This window comes from Pagrus pagrus, assembly GCF_965226575.1.
Source record: "Pagrus pagrus genome assembly, chromosome: 10".
Classification (NCBI taxonomy): domain Eukaryota; kingdom Metazoa; phylum Chordata; class Actinopteri; order Spariformes; family Sparidae; genus Pagrus; species Pagrus pagrus.
In genome coordinates this window covers 14,600,253-14,619,578 of record NC_140194.1, presented here as the reverse complement: position 1 = coordinate 14,619,578, position 19,326 = coordinate 14,600,253, and the positions used below count along the sequence as shown (strand labels likewise).

The 19,326-nt window shown below is 43.0% G+C and overlaps 2 protein-coding genes across 4 annotated transcripts; one reads left to right on the top strand and one right to left on the bottom strand.

Annotated features, from left to right (window-relative positions):
* Positions 1 to 1,199: 1,199 nt before the first annotated feature.
* On the bottom strand, positions 1,200 to 7,947 carry LOC311264294 (methionine aminopeptidase 2). Of its 2 annotated transcripts, XM_084365044.1 has the most exons (11): positions 7,783 to 7,947; positions 6,891 to 7,004; positions 6,575 to 6,637; positions 6,005 to 6,107; positions 5,569 to 5,730; positions 5,193 to 5,374; positions 4,844 to 4,938; positions 3,987 to 4,083; positions 3,796 to 3,899; positions 2,078 to 2,193; positions 1,200 to 1,934 (listed from the first exon to the last, which is right to left on the bottom strand). In XM_084365044.1, the coding sequence occupies exons 1-11, from the start codon at positions 7,925 to 7,927 to the stop codon at positions 1,682 to 1,684; spliced, it is 1,434 nt and encodes a 477-aa protein (XP_084221170.1). In that variant the 5' UTR covers positions 7,928 to 7,947; the 3' UTR covers positions 1,200 to 1,681. The 2 variants fall into 2 exon arrangements, with proteins under 2 accessions (XP_084221170.1, XP_084221169.1); XM_084365043.1 differs by lacking the exons at positions 6,575 to 6,637; positions 6,891 to 7,004; positions 7,783 to 7,947 and adding an exon at positions 6,427 to 6,568.
* A 189-nt stretch (positions 7,948 to 8,136) lies between these two features.
* Positions 8,137 to 19,326, top strand: LOC311264293 (uncharacterized protein C3orf20-like). Of its 2 annotated transcripts, XM_084365041.1 has the most exons (19): positions 8,137 to 8,545; positions 8,625 to 8,693; positions 8,771 to 8,847; positions 9,399 to 9,871; positions 11,417 to 11,473; positions 11,589 to 11,688; positions 12,298 to 12,498; positions 12,624 to 12,773; positions 13,970 to 14,090; positions 14,646 to 14,762; positions 14,842 to 14,961; positions 15,133 to 15,304; positions 15,559 to 15,760; positions 16,803 to 16,883; positions 16,987 to 17,344; positions 17,608 to 17,727; positions 18,354 to 18,496; positions 18,674 to 18,778; positions 18,921 to 19,326. In XM_084365041.1, the coding sequence occupies exons 2-19, from the start codon at positions 8,628 to 8,630 to the stop codon at positions 19,024 to 19,026; spliced, it is 2,769 nt and encodes a 922-aa protein (XP_084221167.1). In that variant the 5' UTR covers positions 8,137 to 8,545; positions 8,625 to 8,627; the 3' UTR covers positions 19,027 to 19,326. The 2 variants fall into 2 exon arrangements, with proteins under 2 accessions (XP_084221167.1, XP_084221168.1); XM_084365042.1 differs by lacking the exon at positions 14,646 to 14,762.

The following is a 19,326-nucleotide window of genomic DNA, read 5'->3' as shown; positions in this document are numbered from 1 at the left end:
GTAACATCCTCACTAGTAGAGGGGGCTGACTGATGTTTGACCCATGTTTTACTGCCGCCCTCCTTTGGTTAAAAGAGAGAAATACACTTTTACGCCATCAGTTTTTGATAATGTAATTGAGATAATGAACTCTTAAAGGATAAGTTCACCTAAAAATGAAAATTATGTCATTATCTACTCACCTCAATGTCGAGGGAAAGTCGAGTGAAGTTTCATAGTCCATAAAACATTTCTGGAGCTTCACAGCAAAACAGTGTTGCAGCATTCTCCTAAAAAACTGAAGTAGATGGGGACTTGTTTTAAAATGTAAAAATAAAACAACTGTAAGCAAACATGTAATGGCTCCATACATCTCATACAGTGCAATCCAAGTCTCCAGTGGCCTTGTGATCCAAAATTGATTTAACAAGACAATATTTACTCCCTTTATAAAGCTGAACTCTTCACTGTAGCTGCTAGGCTAAAAGTGCCAGCGTGTACCCTGTTTGTAGTGGGTGCAAGAGCTTGACTGCGCACCAAAGCTGTGAATGATGTCTTCAGGGGCTTCAAGAGACTTGGATTATACCAGGTGAGCTGTGTGGAGCCATTTATGTTTTATTTTTCAGTTGTTTAGGAGAATGCTGCAACGCTGTTTTGCTGTGAAGCTCCAGAAATGTTTTGTGGACTACGAGACATCAGCATGGGGGTAGATGATGATAGAATTAAAACTTTTAGGTGAACTTCTCCTTAGGTAATTAAAGTCTCTATTATACACTTATTAACATTTTCTTTAAGATTATAAAACATGCAATAAGGGGGCTGCAGGCTGTAAATGGACCCAGCCCTCTGCAGTAGAGACTTAGCCTTGGTATACAGCCTCACACAGCCTAAACATAAATTGGCTCCTTACAGCTCATCCAGTGTGATCCAAGTCTCCAGGAGAGAGATCCAATATGTATTTGAAAAGATGTCATTTGCACCCTTTTAAAGCTGAAATCTTCACTGTAGCCACTAAGCTAAAAAGTGGGTGCAGGAGCTCAACTGTGCATCGAGGGTGTAAATAACGTCTCGTTTCAACGCTGTTTTGCTGTGAAGCTCCAGAAGTATTTTGTCGTCCACGAAACTTCCCCTAACTTTCCATCGGCATGAGGTTGAGTAAATAATAACTGAATTTTCATTTTAATCCTTTCAGCCTTTATAAATATGTACACAGTAATCAATTCAAGATTTATAACAATTTATTTCTTATAAAACTGCCTTAAATTAAAATAGAGCAAAGAAATATAGAAATATAAATATTTCATAGCAGTTTTCCTCACATGATCTTAACAAGGCAATGAAGCAAAGCGTTGTAAGGCGAGGTGTTCGCCAAAACCTTTTTTGCACGATTCTTTTGCATATATTTCTTTTGCATATTATTTCCTAAAAGCAGCACATCAAATATGACTAAAATGACCACACTACATGTCTTTAAGATATGCCCTTTGTCTATTGGCTCCATCCTTTGGAGGGGAAAAAAATGTACTACCAAGCTACTGCCATGACACAAGTCTTTTGCTCTTGCTAGAATAATTTCCTAAAGGTACTCAAGCAGTGGAAGTTTCGGTGAGAGAAGTATTGCATAATTGCTATCAGTCTGCAGAGGTTTGTTGTCTCGGAGCTGTCATGCTCCTCCTGGCTCGCCTTGAGTTTCGGCGTATTCTCAGTAGTCGTCACCCCGGCTCACTACCTCCTTGTAGGTGGGCCTGAGTAGGATGGTGTGCTCATACTGGGCGGTGTAGCTGCCCTTGATGTCGCAGAGAGGTGGGTACGGGTCTATGATGCCAAGGTCACACAGATTCTTCAACGCCATCAGGTACTTGCTCTCGCCCAGGCGGTCCAGCCAGCGGCGGCAGAATGCCAAGGTCCCAAAGTTCTCATTGATCACATTCAGCAGATGTTTAGCCCTTGGAAGTCTGCAGCACAGAGTAAAGATGTAAACTAACATGCAGATATGATGCTCTATTCACAGTTGCTTATAATGAGCAAATCCACCCATAAATCACTTTCTGAATCAGTATTTTGAGTACAGGGATGAGATGAAAACAGCAGAGCCAACCTTATTGGTACGTGTCCAACGTTGAAGTTTTTCATGTAATGAGAGCACTCCATGTCATCGTGGACTGCACCTCTCCCTGTGCTGCCAAATGTCTCGATGGCGTAAGCTTCACCTTCCTGAGAGGCAACAACAAAAACAAAGACACTTAATGAGTGATAGCCTTAATCATCTGCATGGGCCTCTCTGCATGCAATTCTTTTTTTTTTTATGTTTTGACGTTAATCAGTGACATCAAGAACAAAAAGCAAATAACAAAGTATTTTTCTTAGAATTCAAGAGTAAAGTTAATTTAAAGCTATGTTACAGTGAAAATCTACAAAGACTCGATGCAATTTAAAAAAAAAAAAGGGGAGACAGTAACAATGAACAAGTGAACAGAGCCTGCGGGCATCATTGTTTATGCCTTTTTGTGTTTTTTATTCTTCTTTCATTGTCTACCTATATGTTCTTAAAAGATCATGCCTTAAATATGCACACCCAACGCAAACTCTACATCTTGAAAAGTGTTGTATGTCTGCATCTGCCTGTGGGCCGTCCCGGTAAGAGTTGGCATGATAAAATGTTAAATCCACTGTAAGAGAGACTTGATGTTCTCTGCAATTATAAGGAAAAACTAAGTGACAGGTATCGGCCAAACTGATCTGATACCTACTAAAACATCCAACATCGTGCATCTCTAGTAGTTGATTTAAAATGTAGAATTACTATGAAAGTCTGTATCAAACTATATCTGTACACCTTTCGTGCAGTGCTGATGTTACTTAAAGGACAAAAACACTCCAGAGGGACTGAGAGTAAATTGAACAAAAACGCCAAGATGCCAGCAGCTGACATATTCATGTGTAGTCTATTAAAAAGACAGTTGTGTCCTTTCTGGAGCAGCGCCTCGTGCGAGTTGATTGGCCAGGTCTCATTGGCGTTTTGGGTCTCTATCAGCGCGTGGCTGTTGTTGGAGTCCCTGTGGTATTAGCTGATAACACTGCGACACCCTCTCTCGCTGCACCGATAATCAGTCAAAGTGCTAGCGGCCCCGTGGCACACCCAGCTGCCACTCCATCCGTGCACTCTCTGATCACAAAAGAGGGTAATGGCCCTGTTACAACAACACACTTCAGCTAAAAATACAACACGCAAAGCTGCCACATCAGCAACACCCCCATCCCACCCCCCCCGCAACCATCAGGTAAAACGCTTGACGCAGCAACTTGCCAATTAAAATGCTCACTTCTGTCCAAATACAGTCATGTGCTGCAGCTGTGCGGGTGTGAGGCGGGCATGGATCTCTGTGTAACAAAAGCCATGTATCTCCTCTGTGAAGCAGCGGCCTGCTAATGAACTCTGGCTGCCCACAATTCACAGCTCTTTCGTTGAAACGAGGGGCTGGAGTTTGAACACGTGTTGCTACTGGATGCGGCTGGTAATTCCATTAAAGGTGTAATTAAAGTGCTGACGAGGGTGACTAAGAAGCTGTTAGAGCGGTGAATTGGAGCACTTTTCCACATCCCGTCGTAACCCTAACCAGCCACATGTTCTTCCAATTACACTTAAGAATTAAAAAGGGTTTATTTATACGCAAGGTCAAGCAGCTAATAAAGGTTTCATTTCAGACACTCCAGTAAAAAAGAGGCTGCGGTGTTGTTCTGCGCTCCAGAATCTAGTCACATCCACATTTGGCTCGGATGAACTGATATTTGAGCCGATTTGAAAGCTGCACAAACCTCCATCCTTGTGGCCTCTCCACCTTTCACAATAGGGACCGTCTTCCCTGAGTGTATTCTGTACTGTCCGATGGAGTGGCCGTTGAGGTTCCTGATTGGCTTCACTGCAGAGACGACACCACACAGAGGGTTTAATAAACAGGAAGCGGCGCTGGACCGTGAAGAAAAGATGATAAACGGCCTCGCATTACCTTGATATGTTTTCCCATCGATCTCCACTTCGTAAGACTCCATGACCTCCTGAATGGTCTCGCCGACGTCGCACAGGCGCACATCAATCCCTGCAAACTGGGACAGGGAAGTGTTTACACTCGCATCAGTACACAGCATTACATTCCTCAAACACAGACAGTCTGGATAGTAAGAAATATTTGCCACCCCTTCTGTAATCTGTCTCAGTTATAACTTTTACAGTAAAGTAAACAAATTGTTATCAAAGTGCAAAAGGGGAACAAATCAGGAGCAAACAGCTAATAAATGAATAGCAGCTACTGAATAACTCTAAATCAAGGACTTTAATCACAACTCATGATAAGTAGTTACTATTTTAATGAGTAACTAACGATTCATACTTTTATTTTGGGTGTCTACTAAAAAATGTTCCCATGCTTTAATGTTGAAAAAAGCAGATTATTTTTTCCTCCTGCAGCACTTCTGTTCATCCTCTGTCTGAACTCTCAATTATTCGTGTCTGTCTCTTTAAGGCTTTAAGTCTGCTCTGATTGGTCAGCTCCTACAGGCCTGAACAGGCAGGGAAGTCTCACTTTCTACAATATGGGGCCTTAAATTTACATCAGTTATCATCATTTATAGCAACTTTCTAATCTCCTCTAGTCTCAATACGCTTTGTACCTACTAATATTCATATAAACTGTATATTGTGCCTGTTATACTTGTTTTTAATGCTCCATATTGTGTAAAGTACATGTTGAAAATATGTATAAATATTTTTCCATACAAGGGGATGGACTGATGTTTTGGACATGTTTTCCATGGTGCTCTGAACATGCACAGGAGCACCGTGCATGCAGGAGGAGCGCTCTGTTACCTTGATGCCGGTGTTGGTTGCGTCTCTCACAGCCTCCAGCAGCCTGTCAAACTTTGGATTGAAAGTGACGGTGAAGGCACAGTCTATTATTCGACCTGAAAGACCAAAAACAGTTTGCTCATTCACAACAGTTTTCTATGAGGCGATCCTTTTGCAGGAATCTTCAGCGTGTGTTAATCTTAAAAAAAAAAAAAAAGGGGGGGGAGTTAATTAACTTGTGAGAACAGTTTATTTCTGGCAGTAAGAATTATAATGTAATCATCATTTTACCGTGTCGTAATAAATGCCAAGTGTGAAATGGCACAGCGTTCCTCCAGAAGCACTTAAAAAGTTATTAGAGAGCTCTCACCGTTGATGTGCGTCCCAAAGTCAATTTTGCAGATGTCGTCGTAGCGCAGCACGGTGGGGTCTCCTGCGTTGGGGGTGTAGTGGGCAGCACAGTGGTTGATGGAGCAGCCGGTGGGGAAGGCCAGGCCTGCCTTTAGCCCATCTTCCTTGATGAGCTTCCTGGAGCAGTCCTCAAGCCTCTCACTGCCAGAAACAGAGAGCAAGCACAAGGGGACAAAGGGATGACGGGGACAATGAGAGTGTTGTCAGGGCAGATAATGCCTCCAGAAGAGGCGGCTCTCCTGCTTTCATTGATCATTTTCTTGCAACAGCTTCATGCAGGCTGCTGGAACCAAATCAAATGTATGAGATTAAAAATATTTCCGTGGATTTCTCACCAGATGTCAATCATAGCCATCCCTGGTTTGATCCAGCTCCTGACATACGAGCGGACCTGCCGATGTGCCTCGGCCGCCTGCCTGAAATCGCTCCACATCTCCTCGTTGGCCCTGTCCAGCGCCCGCTTCTCCTCGCTGGTGGTCCGCCACGCTGCACTGCGCCTGGCGGGAGGTGGACAGGCCCACCGCAGAGAGGAAGGACTCATTATTTTCTCATTACGCACACAGTTGTAACGAGGAGAGGACACAGGTGAGAGTGCTGTTGATACTTGATGAGAAAGGAAATGAAAGCACGCTCTAAGACACTACACCTCATTATGCTGTCCAACGTGAATAAAGAGCAAAGCAGAGAGACCTAAATAATAATAAAAAAAATAATAAAAAACTAGGCATGTCACACTGCTGAGTGTGAGGGACGACGTGGAGGTCAACACACCCGTCTTTCGATGGCGGATATTCACACTCCTCTCCCTTTGGGAAGTCTCCGCTGGGATAGAGCTCGCAAATAGGGACTGAGGGAGGGTCAGTCTGTCCCTTCACTGTGGCCCAGATAGGAGGAGAAGCAGCGGGAGGGAGAGGAAAGACAACACAAGTTATCCTCTGCATGCTCATGACATCCATATTTTAACTTCTAACTGCACCTCGTGACTTACAGATGTACCCTTGGGTAAACGAAAGCCACTGAACGATCACAAAGCGTGTTCATTAATTGTGTCCCGTCTGCTCGCCATGTAAGGTCTTGCTGCATTGTGTCCTACAGCTCACCCGTCAGTTGCTGCATTATGTTTCTCTCGTGACTCTAATTAACCGAGTCAAACTGCGCGCGTGTGTGTGTGTGTGTGCACCTGTTGTATTTACCTTCCCTGTCTTTCTTTAAAGTCTGACGTGCCTCTGTGGCTGTGATCATTCTGTCACTGCAGCTGTTTCAATTCAACTTCTCCATCGAGTAAATGTGCATTTAATTCAAGCAATCTGCTGCCGAGAGAGGAGAAAACTGGGGGCTTACATCCTTTCTTCTTTTTCTTCTTCTTCTTCTTCTTCCCGGCTGAGTTCTCTCCCTCGTCCCCATCTGTTGAAAGCATCGTTAGTTTCAATACAGTTTTGTAAAGTGAAGAAATATCGACAGGAGGCTCGGGCACAATTCCCAACGTGCTACTGAAAATCAGATATCACACTGCAGATACGAGCGGCTGGATTTAACTGAGCGCTTTCAGGTGTGTGTGTGTGTGGGGGGGGGGGGATTAAAGTTCAACACGGTCCCCTCACTGCAGATGACGAGGATGGAGCGGATGGTGGTGAGGGTGAGGGTGAAGAGGAGTTACCTTCTTCTCCATCCTCCTCCCTCTCTTTGTCCTCCAGCGTTTGCTGCTCCAACTGTTTAGTCACATCACCAACACCTCCGGCTTCTCCATCCCCCTCAGCCTCATTTGTCCCTGCTGCAAAGTCACACACCCTCGTGCATGCATGTGCAGGTGAACACGCACGTGCATGCACAGGCACACACACAGACACAGACATAGAGAGAGAGGGAGAGAGAGAGAGTAAATTATTTGTGGTTCAGAGCCGTCTCAAGAAAAGTGCATCCACTACGGGCTCAACTTGGCAGGGTGTGTGCATAAATTCTTTCTATGCCTTGGGAGTCAATATCCTCAAGGGCATATGTAGCATGCAGCATTATGACATTTAGCCCTTCAGAGGCAGAGCTGTGTGGACCACACTTGACTTGAGGCAGGTTCAACAACTCAAGCTTTTTTTTCTCCCCCAGATATTATTTCCCCACATCATGAGGCAGTAAGGCTGCAATTATCATCATCATCATCATCATCATAAGAGTGTTTCTCATCTTATTGCACTAAAACTGTGGATACTTCTGTTACATCATTTCATGCAGATTAGAGAGGATTTATAGGAGAGAACATATTTAATCTGGAGTAAAAATTCAATTTTATTCCACAGATATTCCCCCAAAAATGTCAGCTCTCAATCAGTTTGGATGCTAAATTCCGGCTCTCAGAGATTGTCCCGTTTCCAGATGTGCAGAGTTGGGACAGCTGGACAGGGACACCCTCTGACAGGTTGAAAAGTCTCCTGTCCCGCATATCTGACGCTCGTGCTCCACATCGTGTGGCACTGGAGGAGACAATTTCAGCGCTATTTTTTTTTCTTCTTCTTCCCCCTCCACGATCCTCTAACCCGCAAAGTGATGCCTCTCACCTGGTGCGCTGGTCTTGCTCCTCTTCTTCTTTCTTCTCTTTTTCTTCACTGACTCCGAGGCGTCCGCGTCTTCTCTCTCCTCGTTCAAGTCGCCCCCGTTGAGAAGTTGCGGCTCCACTTCGTGCTGTAGCTGTAGCTCCGCCATGATCAGCGACTGAGAGATGAAGTGACGCATAAGCTGCTGGGAGCCTCCAGTGGTCAGAGCAGAAAAGTGTGCTGGAGGAAGCTGAGCCAATAATGAGCTATTAGACAATCTCTGTGCAACAACTTGACCCGAGTGGAGGAAGACGATCCTCCTCTGTCTGTCCCGAGGAGCGAAAACTTTCATTTATCCTCAGATTTTTATTTGTTTTTTGGGACAAACTGTACCAGAACTCTGTGTTCTCTCTTTGAGGAGGCTGACGCTCGGTTATGTGACCATTATGTCCCGATACATGGCCTGTAAAAGCCGCACCGCATGCTAGAATCATCACTTTCTCTGAACATCCAGTGGCTGCAGAGTCTCAGGTTACCTGTCCGTGCGCGCACCTGTGCCCGCAGCTCCTCCTGTGCGCCACTTCCTCTCCAGCGTGTTGCCAAACGCCCAGACACCTTATCTGTTATCGTGAGTAACGTTTTGAGGTGTGTATTGTCACAGATAGCGTTTCAATTTTGATGCCTCGAGTCGATCATTAATGGTGCATAACGCATCCACGCAACGAGCCCGGCGGCGGCACAGAGAGAGGAGTGAAAGGTGCATTTTAAAGCACCACAGTTTGCTTTTGTAAGTATTTTATCGCATGGACGTGAACTTATCTGAGAGTCTTCAAGTGGATTTTTATTAATTTTCATCTTTTTTTAAGGAAATGATGATTTCTCGCTCTGGTGCGCTGGCAGAACTCAAGACTGGCCCTTTGTATTTCTTTGACCAGGTGGGCCAATGATTCATTATGCTTGCAGACTGCAGTTTAAAAGTAAGACATTAACCATGTGATCCACCTCTCTGCAGCCAACAAAACGAAACAGCAGTAAAGGGACAAGAAGCAGGTTATATTTCAATGTGGCAAACGAAGACACAACACAGAGGTAATTTAAATCAATTCCCTTAAAGGTGCACTGTGTAGTTTTTGCGAAAGAAGTTGTAATCAGAAGACTGTCGCTGACTGATTTTTTGTACTATTACCTCATTATTATTGTAGATATTAAAACTCTGTGTTTGAATTTCCTCTCCAAAACTGCGTAGTGCTCCTTTAAAGGTGTACTACGTAGCCTTGGGAAAGAAATTGTAATGCCTAAACACACTAAATAAACAAACTCTCTTTGTTTCCATGACTGAATAAACAAACTGACCTTAAAGGGCAGCACAACTTCATACTGTTTTACTTTGTTTATGTGGCGGACCCTGCCACCTTTTTAGCTTCAAACATTTCCAGCTTCCTGGGACCTTATTTTCCTCTGAGAACAGCTTGTTTATGCAACCATATTGTTTATGAGTTTGTATTATTACTTCATTAATATTAAAACATTCTTAGTCTGAATTTCTTCTCCAAAACTACATAATGCCCCTTTAATGCTACACATTCTTTAACATGTTTTCTTCCTATGTGTCCAGTAAATTCTCATTTTTCTCATTGTAGTCATGAGAATGACAACAAAGAAGGTGTTGAGCTCACTCCGAGGCTCTCAGGTGAAACATGTGGGGATGTTAAACCTGATACCTCATCTGATGCACTGAACATAAAGGACCAAGATCCGGTGGATGTGTACAAGCGAGCAGCCCCTCAGTTATTAAACGACCTGGCTCACCTGCTTTCACAACATAAGTGGACCGAGAAGGCGTGTATTCCTCATGGGATTGTAAATATTCTGAACTGCTCCTGGCAGGAGCTGACTGCAGGGGCGGTGCAACAGACTAACGACAAACGAGGAGGGACCAGAGGTTCCCTGAAGTTTGATGAAGCTCGGTCTCCTCCGGCGTCCGACTGTGACAAGAAGGAGGCAGGAGAGAGAAACTCAAGTGCTGTGGTGGAACATGTTGGTCCCACTGTGAAGAAACCACACGTGAGCTCAAATCCACGCTTGAAAAAGCACAAACAACATTACAACAGAGGTAAATGAATGTCTGGGTCACAGCCTATGGAAGCCCATTAGTGCCAAGAACGAAAAGCAATAGATGACAAGTTAAATACAAATACTCATATATCTAAAGTATGACCTAATAAGTCAAAATTTTGAGTAAGGCTACGATGAATGTTTACTTTGGGCCATTATAAATAAGCCATTATATATTTTGACAGACTCTAGACTTTGTCACTAGATTAACAAACAGACTTATTATCTTAAAATAGGGCTGTCACAATATCAGATTTTCACTGAACGATTGTCTTGGAAATAAAAGATAAGAATTTCACAACGATATTATTGTAATATCTGTCTATCTTTTTTTTGATAATGCCATTTTTTATTTTATTTTAGTCCCCGACGTACACCAGATTGGTTTGACGATATAATTTGTTATCTTTTACAGGCCTGAGCTTGGTAGATTAATAATCAGATACATACAGAGTAAATCAGTAAAAGAGAAAGAAAGACAAAATTAAAGAAAAGATGAAAAAATACGGAGTAGCGGCTCATTTTCTTTCATAATACCACTAACAGCTGGTTTACCTTTGTAAAAAAGACTTTGCTAAGCATTTGGGCCAGAAACAATATGCTAATTAACAAACTTAAGACTTAATGGTTTATGATCGTATAATTGGGTTATTAGAAAATGAGTAAATCAATAATAAAGGTCATGTGTTGCCGCCATTAATTTGAATTCTTCTACAACAATAATCCATGAAATTGTAAATATTGATAAAGACAAAGCAAGTTATGCTACAAGAGGATATACATCAGCCAAAGGGCAAAATAACATGGCAACAAAAAGGTTGGCTAATAAAGTATTAATAAATGATTTATTAACCATTAATCAAGCTCTTGGCTACAGCACAAACCCTCTATAAAATATGCATTATTATAAAGTGCTCATGTGATGTTACACTGAGAATGAGGCAGGACAGAGAGAGTTAATATGATAAGAGACATAACAAAGATAAGATAAGATGAGAAAATCCTCCTTTATCCCACAGAGGGGGAAGAGGTGCTACAAGGGCAGAACTGAGTACAGATAAGTAAATACACTGAAAAAAAAATAATTCTAAGTATACAAAGAACAAAATAAAAATAGATTAAATAGAAAATAAACAAGAGCAATTAAACTCAAATTACGCACAGCAGCGGCTTTTGTACTCAAACTAATAGTGTAATACCGTCTTAAGCCAAGTGACATGGTGTTGAGATTAGTAGATGAGAGTCATACTGTCGGAGTGAAAACCCATTAAGTAATTTCTCATGACCTTTAAAGACTGAACCGGAGGACAGCTTTAGTTGCAGCTTGTGGAAGTGAGAGGATTGGTTACCAGATAGGACAAGTGGCTGGTAGCATGGCACAGATGTACTGCTGTCTGTTAATCAGTTACACAGCTATTGAGTTACATTATTAAGTTCCCTGGTGTCGCTGGTAGTGACCTATGCAGCGTATGCTTAGCATTGTCTGTACAGATTCAACAACAAGGCGAATGTAATACCGACTGATTTTCTCTCTCCCCGACAGCTCACAACTCCACAACCTTCAGTTTCTCTGTCTCATCCGACAGCTGTAAACATCCAGGTAAGACACGGAGCTGGAGCAATGTGTGAATGATGGACAGTGTGATGGACAGTGTGCGGTTCATTGTCTCACTGCAGTGGCCCAGCTGCCTCAGCTGGATGTGATTTGTTTCCAGGTTGGATCGTCCAGCCAAAGCAGCCCTCCTGTGATGACCCTCAGTGGATCAGGTTGTGTCAGTGGGTGGTGGAGCGACTCCAGGCGGCAAGAAACACTGAGTGTGTAGTTAACTTTCTTCCTGCTAGCAAATGTGTGTCAAATGATGGGCTGCATTCAAAATATCCGTATCTGATAATCGGATTTTCCAGTTGATTGTTCAGTCCAGCACTTATCCTGAAAACTTAAATCCAGAGCACCCAGAAGATAAATCATATAATGACTTTGGTTACACCCTGATGTTTCATTAAGTGCCTCCAGCTGGTTAAAGTTTTCACTAATCCGATGACATTTAATCTCTACATTTAATCGATGAGTTGATACAAAATATTGTAAAAACATTCATCGGATTGGGGAACCCTTTACCCATGAGCTTGAAGCCCGTGGCTTTGACTGAAATGTCTGGACAACTCTTGGATTGATTGCCATGAAATTTGACGCAGACATTCATCTCCTCACTCAGGAAGCTGAGTAAGACTGTTTTATTTTGAATGGCTAATTTAAATTAATCTCTAGTATATATGAGACATAACATATCCTTGATGAATTTTATATTTGGTCATAAACAAATATTAATTTTTTAATGTTACTCCTCAAAAATGCTGACTCCATTGCGACAGCCTGAGAGAGCTGTTTTATAAGCATTAAAAAATCACTTAATCTTCACATAGAAAGCTGCAAACAGCTGAGAAGCCCCTCATCCTCCGCCATTATGGTGACGCAAAGGAAACAGTGAAGGGCAGGACATCGAGGAGAAAGGCCCAACCTGCCACTTTAGTCAACGGCTTACCTCAGACACCAGAGGTGAAACAGCAGGATCCAGCACGGCAGAAGCTTCACTACCGGATCAATGACGGCTCCTCGTTCATATAGTATCCTTCTCTCATCATGTTTATTCATTACTATTTTAATTCTTGTGGTTGTCCAAGAAGCAGTACTGCTAATGGGAAATGTGTCACTGCCGCTGACCTTTTGACCTTTGACCCTGTCCTCTCAGCTACCCATCTGGTTGTATGGCAGTGTGCCAAAGCCGCTCAGGTCTGCCCTGTGGAGGTTTCTACACCAACGTGTTCAGTGACAGCGAGTTTCCTGTTATAATGGCGACTATCACAGCGTTTGGGCGCGGGGCTGTTACACACCCTGTGAGGTGAGTTCAATAGTGATGTGTGAGAATATCTGAATGGATGAGAGGATCACTCAGTTTATTCATCATGAGAAGAAGTGCTCAGTCTGTGAAATAAACAGTGCTGGATTGTAACTAAGTATATTTACTCAAGTCCAGTTCAGTACACTTGTGAGGTCCTTTTACTTTTCTTCAGTTTTTCCATTTTCTGCTGGTTTATACTTATATTCAACTACAATTCACAGGGAAATATTGTACTTTTTACCCCATTTACATTATTTTGATACCTTCAGTTACAAGTTACTTTGTGGATTTGTACAAACAATACAAAATATAATCAAAAGATCAGTTATTATGTGTTGGTATTGGTTGAGATAATACTTTATTGAACCCTTGGTGGAATTTACAAGCTGCCCAGCAGTGTATATATTATGTACACATTAATGTATCAGTGATTATATCACAATAATATAATATTTTCTGAAATTAGGCATTTAACATAATTTCTTCTTTAAGTCTTTTGGTGCTTTAGGTATATTTGTATGCTAATGTTTTTGTATTTTTGCTTGAGTAACATTTCAAATGCACTTGAAACAGAGTTTTTTTTACATTGTATTGTTACATTTGCTTAGTTAAAAGATCTGAGTACTTCGATAAAAACAGGTTTATAATGTCTGTGGTTGTGGAAAGAGCGCTCCTGAGTTTGAAAAAATAACCAAAATAGTTATCAGAAATACAGGATCCTTTGTTTTTGGAGCTTGACCCATATTAGAGACACAAAGTCACAATAATTCTGCCTCTGTTGTTTTGATTTTGAAAATTTGAAGGGAAAAACTGTCTGGACCTAAATACAAACTAAACTCACGGGAGGATGAGGTGCAGGTGGAGAGAGGCGAAGAAACAACAAGGGAGGAGGGGAATGAGTGGAGTAAAACAGGACAGGGCTGATGAGGCTGATGCAAGACAGGTGTGGAGAGAAGATCAGGCACAACTAGACAGGAGGGAAACAACACTGGGAACACAGGTGAACAGGAAAAGACAGGAAGTGGAAAGTGAAACATGAAACATGAGGATAAGCTTTCAACATAAAACAAGAAATAAACTAACCAAAAACCCCAAACCATGACAGAAAGCCTTTTAACAATCTCTCTATGATCATGTACGTGTTACAGCTTTGAGGATTTGTGTAAAATGAAATTATTTCTTATCTGTTTCTCCAGCTTTGCCATCACTGCAGTGTGGGACCAGGACGGTGGATTCATATGCGACCATCACGGGAACATAACTAAGGATTGGAGCTGGCAGACAGGACGCACACCGAGGGAGAAGATTGTGATACAGGTGCAGCCGCCAGCTAGAATAGAGACGTTTGAGACTGCTGCAACTTTTATACAACTTTAAATAATTATGCCCATTTTGTTTGTGCTATAAACAAACTGAGTCATCCTGCAACAGAAGAGTTTCTCTCCGCGGAGTAAACCCCTTTATTCCACGTCTTTTCCTTTTTTTTCTCCGCTGTATGTCTAAACTATTACGCGTCAGCTCTGCAGCATGTTGCAGAGAGAACAGGCCAGAGCTAATCTCCAGACATGAAATATATTCAGTGACAAGGCTGGTCAGAGGGAGTAGAAGTCTGGAGTGAGCCTGTCATGCGAGATAACTGTGAGATCTGCATATGGGAAGTGTCACATTTAGGGGAAGCAAATCAGGTCATGTGAGGCATGACGCATGAGCCGCTCTGACAGGACAGAGAGAGGTTTCATAACAGGTCTATATAGCGTGCAGATTAGATCACCATGGATGAATTTGCCACAGTTCAGTGCTCACAATACTTTTTTTATTTTTTTTTTAAGATTGAATCCATGTTAAAAAAAAACGTGATTTTGTCTCCTGCAGTTGTCAGATTTAATCTCTGTGAGGCTGCTCAGTGGTACTTCTGCCATGCTCCGCTTCAGGTGTAACAATGAAAGTGTTCATCTTCCTCTTCCTGCCTTGTCTAAACCAAAGGAAATGGTGAGATGAAGATGAACAAGTAGATGATTAAAGAGAGTATTAGATGTATGATAAACTGTAATATACTCTGCATTGACAGCCTTGTTTGCAGACTCCAGGAAAGTTCAGCTCTGATGCTGCTCAAGACCCTCAGCTGGTGGGGAAGATGAAATCCCCAGCTGTGGTCCTAAAAAACAAGAGGAACCTGACGCTAACACCTGTAAGAGACAACACAACACGATTATAAAAATAAAATACCTTTCATTTCATTTCGAGCCTCTCAAAGTTCTGAAGACGCCTTCACTGTGTCACTTTATGTAAAACATCTTGCTAAATGCATTGTGTTGTGTTATATCATGTAATCTACCATGCGGGTAATGATGTATGGCAGGTGTCGGTGCGCTCCAGGGAGGTCCTCCAGATGGTCAGAGAGGTGGAGGGGCTGGAGGAGCCGTCAACACAGTGGAGAAGAGGAGGGCATGTTGGCAGGGAGCTGAAGAGGCTTCAGCAGAGAGTACGAAACATCCTGGATGACTGGCTGGATTATTATCGTGTGGCCATCGGTAACCTACCTGTGTGAACACAAGCTTTCCAGCTTTTCTGCAGTTATTAAAGTATATAGAGAAAAGAAAAGTAACAGTGAGCCAATCTGACCCGGTGAGGTTGTTCAGAGTTGTTAAATGAAGCAAAAAGTTACAGTATCACCTCATCTTGCAAACTCAACATTATTGAATAGTTCCATGAGGATCTTGTTCACGGTCACTCGTGTCACTCGTTGTCCGTGTGCATTTCTGAGCGACCTCCTCCTCTCCTTCAGGGATCAAGTGTCCTGACATGGAGCGGATGCCAGATGCCCCGCTGAGGACCAGGCTGAGGAGGGAGGTACAGTCAGCTGCTCTGCCCTCTCTGAACCCACCTGAGCGAGCTGATGCTAAGCCAGTCCAACCCGAGGAGGACAGGAATGGGTCACAGGAGTTGCACGGACATCTGTCAGCAGAGTCCTACGTCAAGCTGCCAAGGTGCGCACTTTACACCGGTACATAGAACCAGAACGTCTGACCGAAGTCCAGTGGGCCACTCCAACAATCGTACGTGTCAAAGTATGCGCTCTAGGGACAAAATGTAATAAAGTGTCCTCTAGGATGCCCTTCCAGTGGACAAAATGTGAGAAAGTATCCTCTAGGATGCCCCTGCCGTTCAAACATCGTGAATCCGCCACAGGTTGATTTCGCCATTTATGAGGGCTGCTCCCAACAAATTTACTCAGCTGTAGGCAGCAACTGTAATTCTTTATGTTCTTCTGTTTATGTAGAAACAAGATAGGCAGACAGAAGAGTGATTATGTTTGGTACAAGCAAATCTTGTTTCAAACTATGTCAAAATATAGAAATAAAGGCCTGGAGTTTTCAAGCAGGTATAAGCAATATTTTTTTTCCTAACAACTTATCAAATGACAATCGGCGAAACAATGTGACAGGGATGAACCTGCAGAGAATAATCCCCCAAATCTGGAGCTCTCCTCGGCTTTACAGAGCTTTATAGTGAATGTCGGCTCATTGTTTAGCCGTTTGTCCTTCAACTTTATTGTTTTGATTCACTCTCAAAGCTGCAACAGGAAGCTATTTTCAGTGAGGGAGCTGTAAAACCCACCGTACACTACCTGCTCAGCACCAAATGGGAGACAAGCTGGTGAACATAGTGCAGCATTTAGCCGCTAATGAGTTGATAGTTCCAGTGGTGGAAGTAACTCATTACAGCCATTCAAATTAATGTATTTGAGTCATATTTTGGGTCATTGTAATTTTTTTTTTCAAGTATTTTTAGTCTACGTAGTCAATTGAATCACAATTGAGCACTGAGTACAATTTAAATTAATATCTAAACCTTCCTTCCATCTTCTTTATCTATTAATCTTTAAACAGAAGCAAGTGATTGATTTTGTTATATTGACAGAAACATGCTGTTTATTGATCAGTTTAAGTGCTTGAGTTCACACACTATGTTGCATTATGTGAGGACTAATAAAGGGCAGTTCCACTGTTTTGACTTATGTGTTTCCAGGACACCCAAAAAGCGAACAAAGGCGGAGCCCTGTGTCACACAGATAGGACCCCTTCAGATTCACGGCACCATTAAACTTGAGTACGCCCCTCATGACCCTCAGAAACTCTTACACTTACTGCAGTTTTATAAAACCAGGAATATATTTACAATGACAGCTTCACTATCATTCCCACTCTGCCAGGTCAGTGATCACTCCACACAGTCCAGATCTGCAGCCCTCCGCCGTCACCGATCCTCCATCCCCGCCGTCGTTCACCTCCTCCGCCCCCGTCACAGTGTGCCCCGCTCTGCTGAGAGCTGCCCTGCAGGGGGAGGGGGGGCGCAGGCGGTGCTGCTGCAGCGCTACACTGATGCCATTGGCGACGGACCTGGAGTACGATGCTTTCATTACGGGCCAGCCTCCACACAGTCAACAGATCCTGGTGGTGTGTGTGACTCCGCCAAGCCAACACTTTAATACACATGTGGCGCCCGGCCAGGAGGTGCTGGAGCGGCTTTACAGGAGGAGGAACAAGCAGAGAACCACGCCGTGCACTCAGGTGTGAGCACAATAAGAAAACACATTTTTCTCTTATTTTGGTCACCAGTCAAGCATCATCACAGTCTCTGATTCACAGAGTGTGCATCATTTGTTTGTTGCGGTACCGTTCCGGTTTACATAATCTGCAAGTACTCTAATCTTCTACAGTGATTAACATACTACAAGGACAACACGGAGTATAAAACAAAGGGTCAGCAAAAGACATACACTCAGAAGGCTATTATGCAGTTCTTTCTTAACAGATTATTTTTTTTAATCTAGTGCCAGATGGATTCATTTCGCCTGGTGAGGTACGAGATGTCAACAGGGAAGCAGCCCAGCTGTGGAGCGGAGAACATCCTGCTGCAGCAGAGACATAACGTCGCTCCTGGGATGGTCCTGGTCAGTAAACCCACTGCAGGCTTGGCCAAAAGGCTGCAGCTCCTGCTCTCTGCTCAGTGCATGATTTCATGGCTCCCACCGGGTGGCAGCAGCACTGCTCGCCTGAAGCAGAAGAGATGATAGCGTGAGGGGGATGGGATGGGGCGAGGATGATGACTGTAGTGAGGTGCTGTCCTTTCCAAGACACCCGGACATTTATTATAAAAGTACGGTAGGCTGACAGGCAGTGAGGGATGACGCTTCTTAATTACAAAAGAGGAGCTGTAATTTTTAGCCCAAAGTCACTGATTTCTGCTGTAAGATGAAACATCCCATCATCGGCCTATAAATCAAACTGAAATTACTTGAATCATTATGACATGAAACAGTGTTTGCACTAAAGGGGCAGGAGGTCTTACTCAGAAACTCAGAGACACACACACTGTAGGTTCCTCTATTGTGAAATCTAACATCCTCATGACTTTTATGACGTATGTTGTGAAAAAAATGACAGAATCAACGTGCTTGTGCAAACCACTTCTGCGTGACCTCGATATACGCAGAGTGATTATTTTTAAACACCACAATGAAAACTGCAGCATGTGACTTTGCTGGTATAACGTGAATTCTCCTTGTTAATGTGGTAGATGTACATCAGAGGGAAGCTGCTGTTTGTTGGCTACGTATTCAGTGGTCACAGCCGCTCAGTCAGGGACCTTCAAAAGCAAATCTCCAGAAGCAGGGGAGACTACAGATTAGGTCTGAGCCTCCCGTCAGACTACAAGCTCAGGTACGACTGCACCACGTTCACCAGCGTTCATCTGATTTACTGTAAGAAGCTAAATCATCTGTCATTCACTCTCATCACTGATCACTGACACAGTGCGAATGTGAAGGGATTGTCAGTGAGCAAAAAAAAAATAAACTCAATGAATCTATTCTGCTCATTCCTGCCCTTTCCTTGCAGTGATACAGTGAGTACTCCTGCAGCCAACTCACAAGATGCAACACCAAAAGGAGGAGATGACATTACACTGACTGCTTCAATGGAAAAGGAAAAGGCCAGTGAGAGGTACTGTATGAGACTGAATTCATGTTTATTTAAATTCCTGCAAATTCCTGAACTGTAACTATGTGTTCTCATAAATCTTTACCAGCTTCGATTTAAAGATATGCGAGTGAATGACCTGTGTAACGTCTTCTTTCCTGAACAGAAAACACAATCAAGTTCCTGGCTTATCTGACCGACAACGGAGAGACTTTCATATCAAACCAAAGAAGACTCCAGCTCTTCCTGTTGTTCCCGTCCTCACACACTGAATATGCTCCAGTGACAGGATCATATCTGCATTGGCCTGCAGCTTGTGGTCCTTAAAAAAACAAAATCTCTCAAACCGCAACTGCCTTGTTTGCTTACACCACTGATTAGTTTGTAACTGAAACGCAAACTGTCTGTCAGCGTTTGGCCTTAAGGAGTGCAGTGACAACTCTTAGTCATCGGTGCTAAAGATAATCTGAGGTTTCAGTCCTCTCTGAATAAAGAGCTCCCAATCCTAAATAAACATCTGTGGAAAATATCTGTTTTATTTTGCTGTAACTTTAATAAAAACACCAAACTAT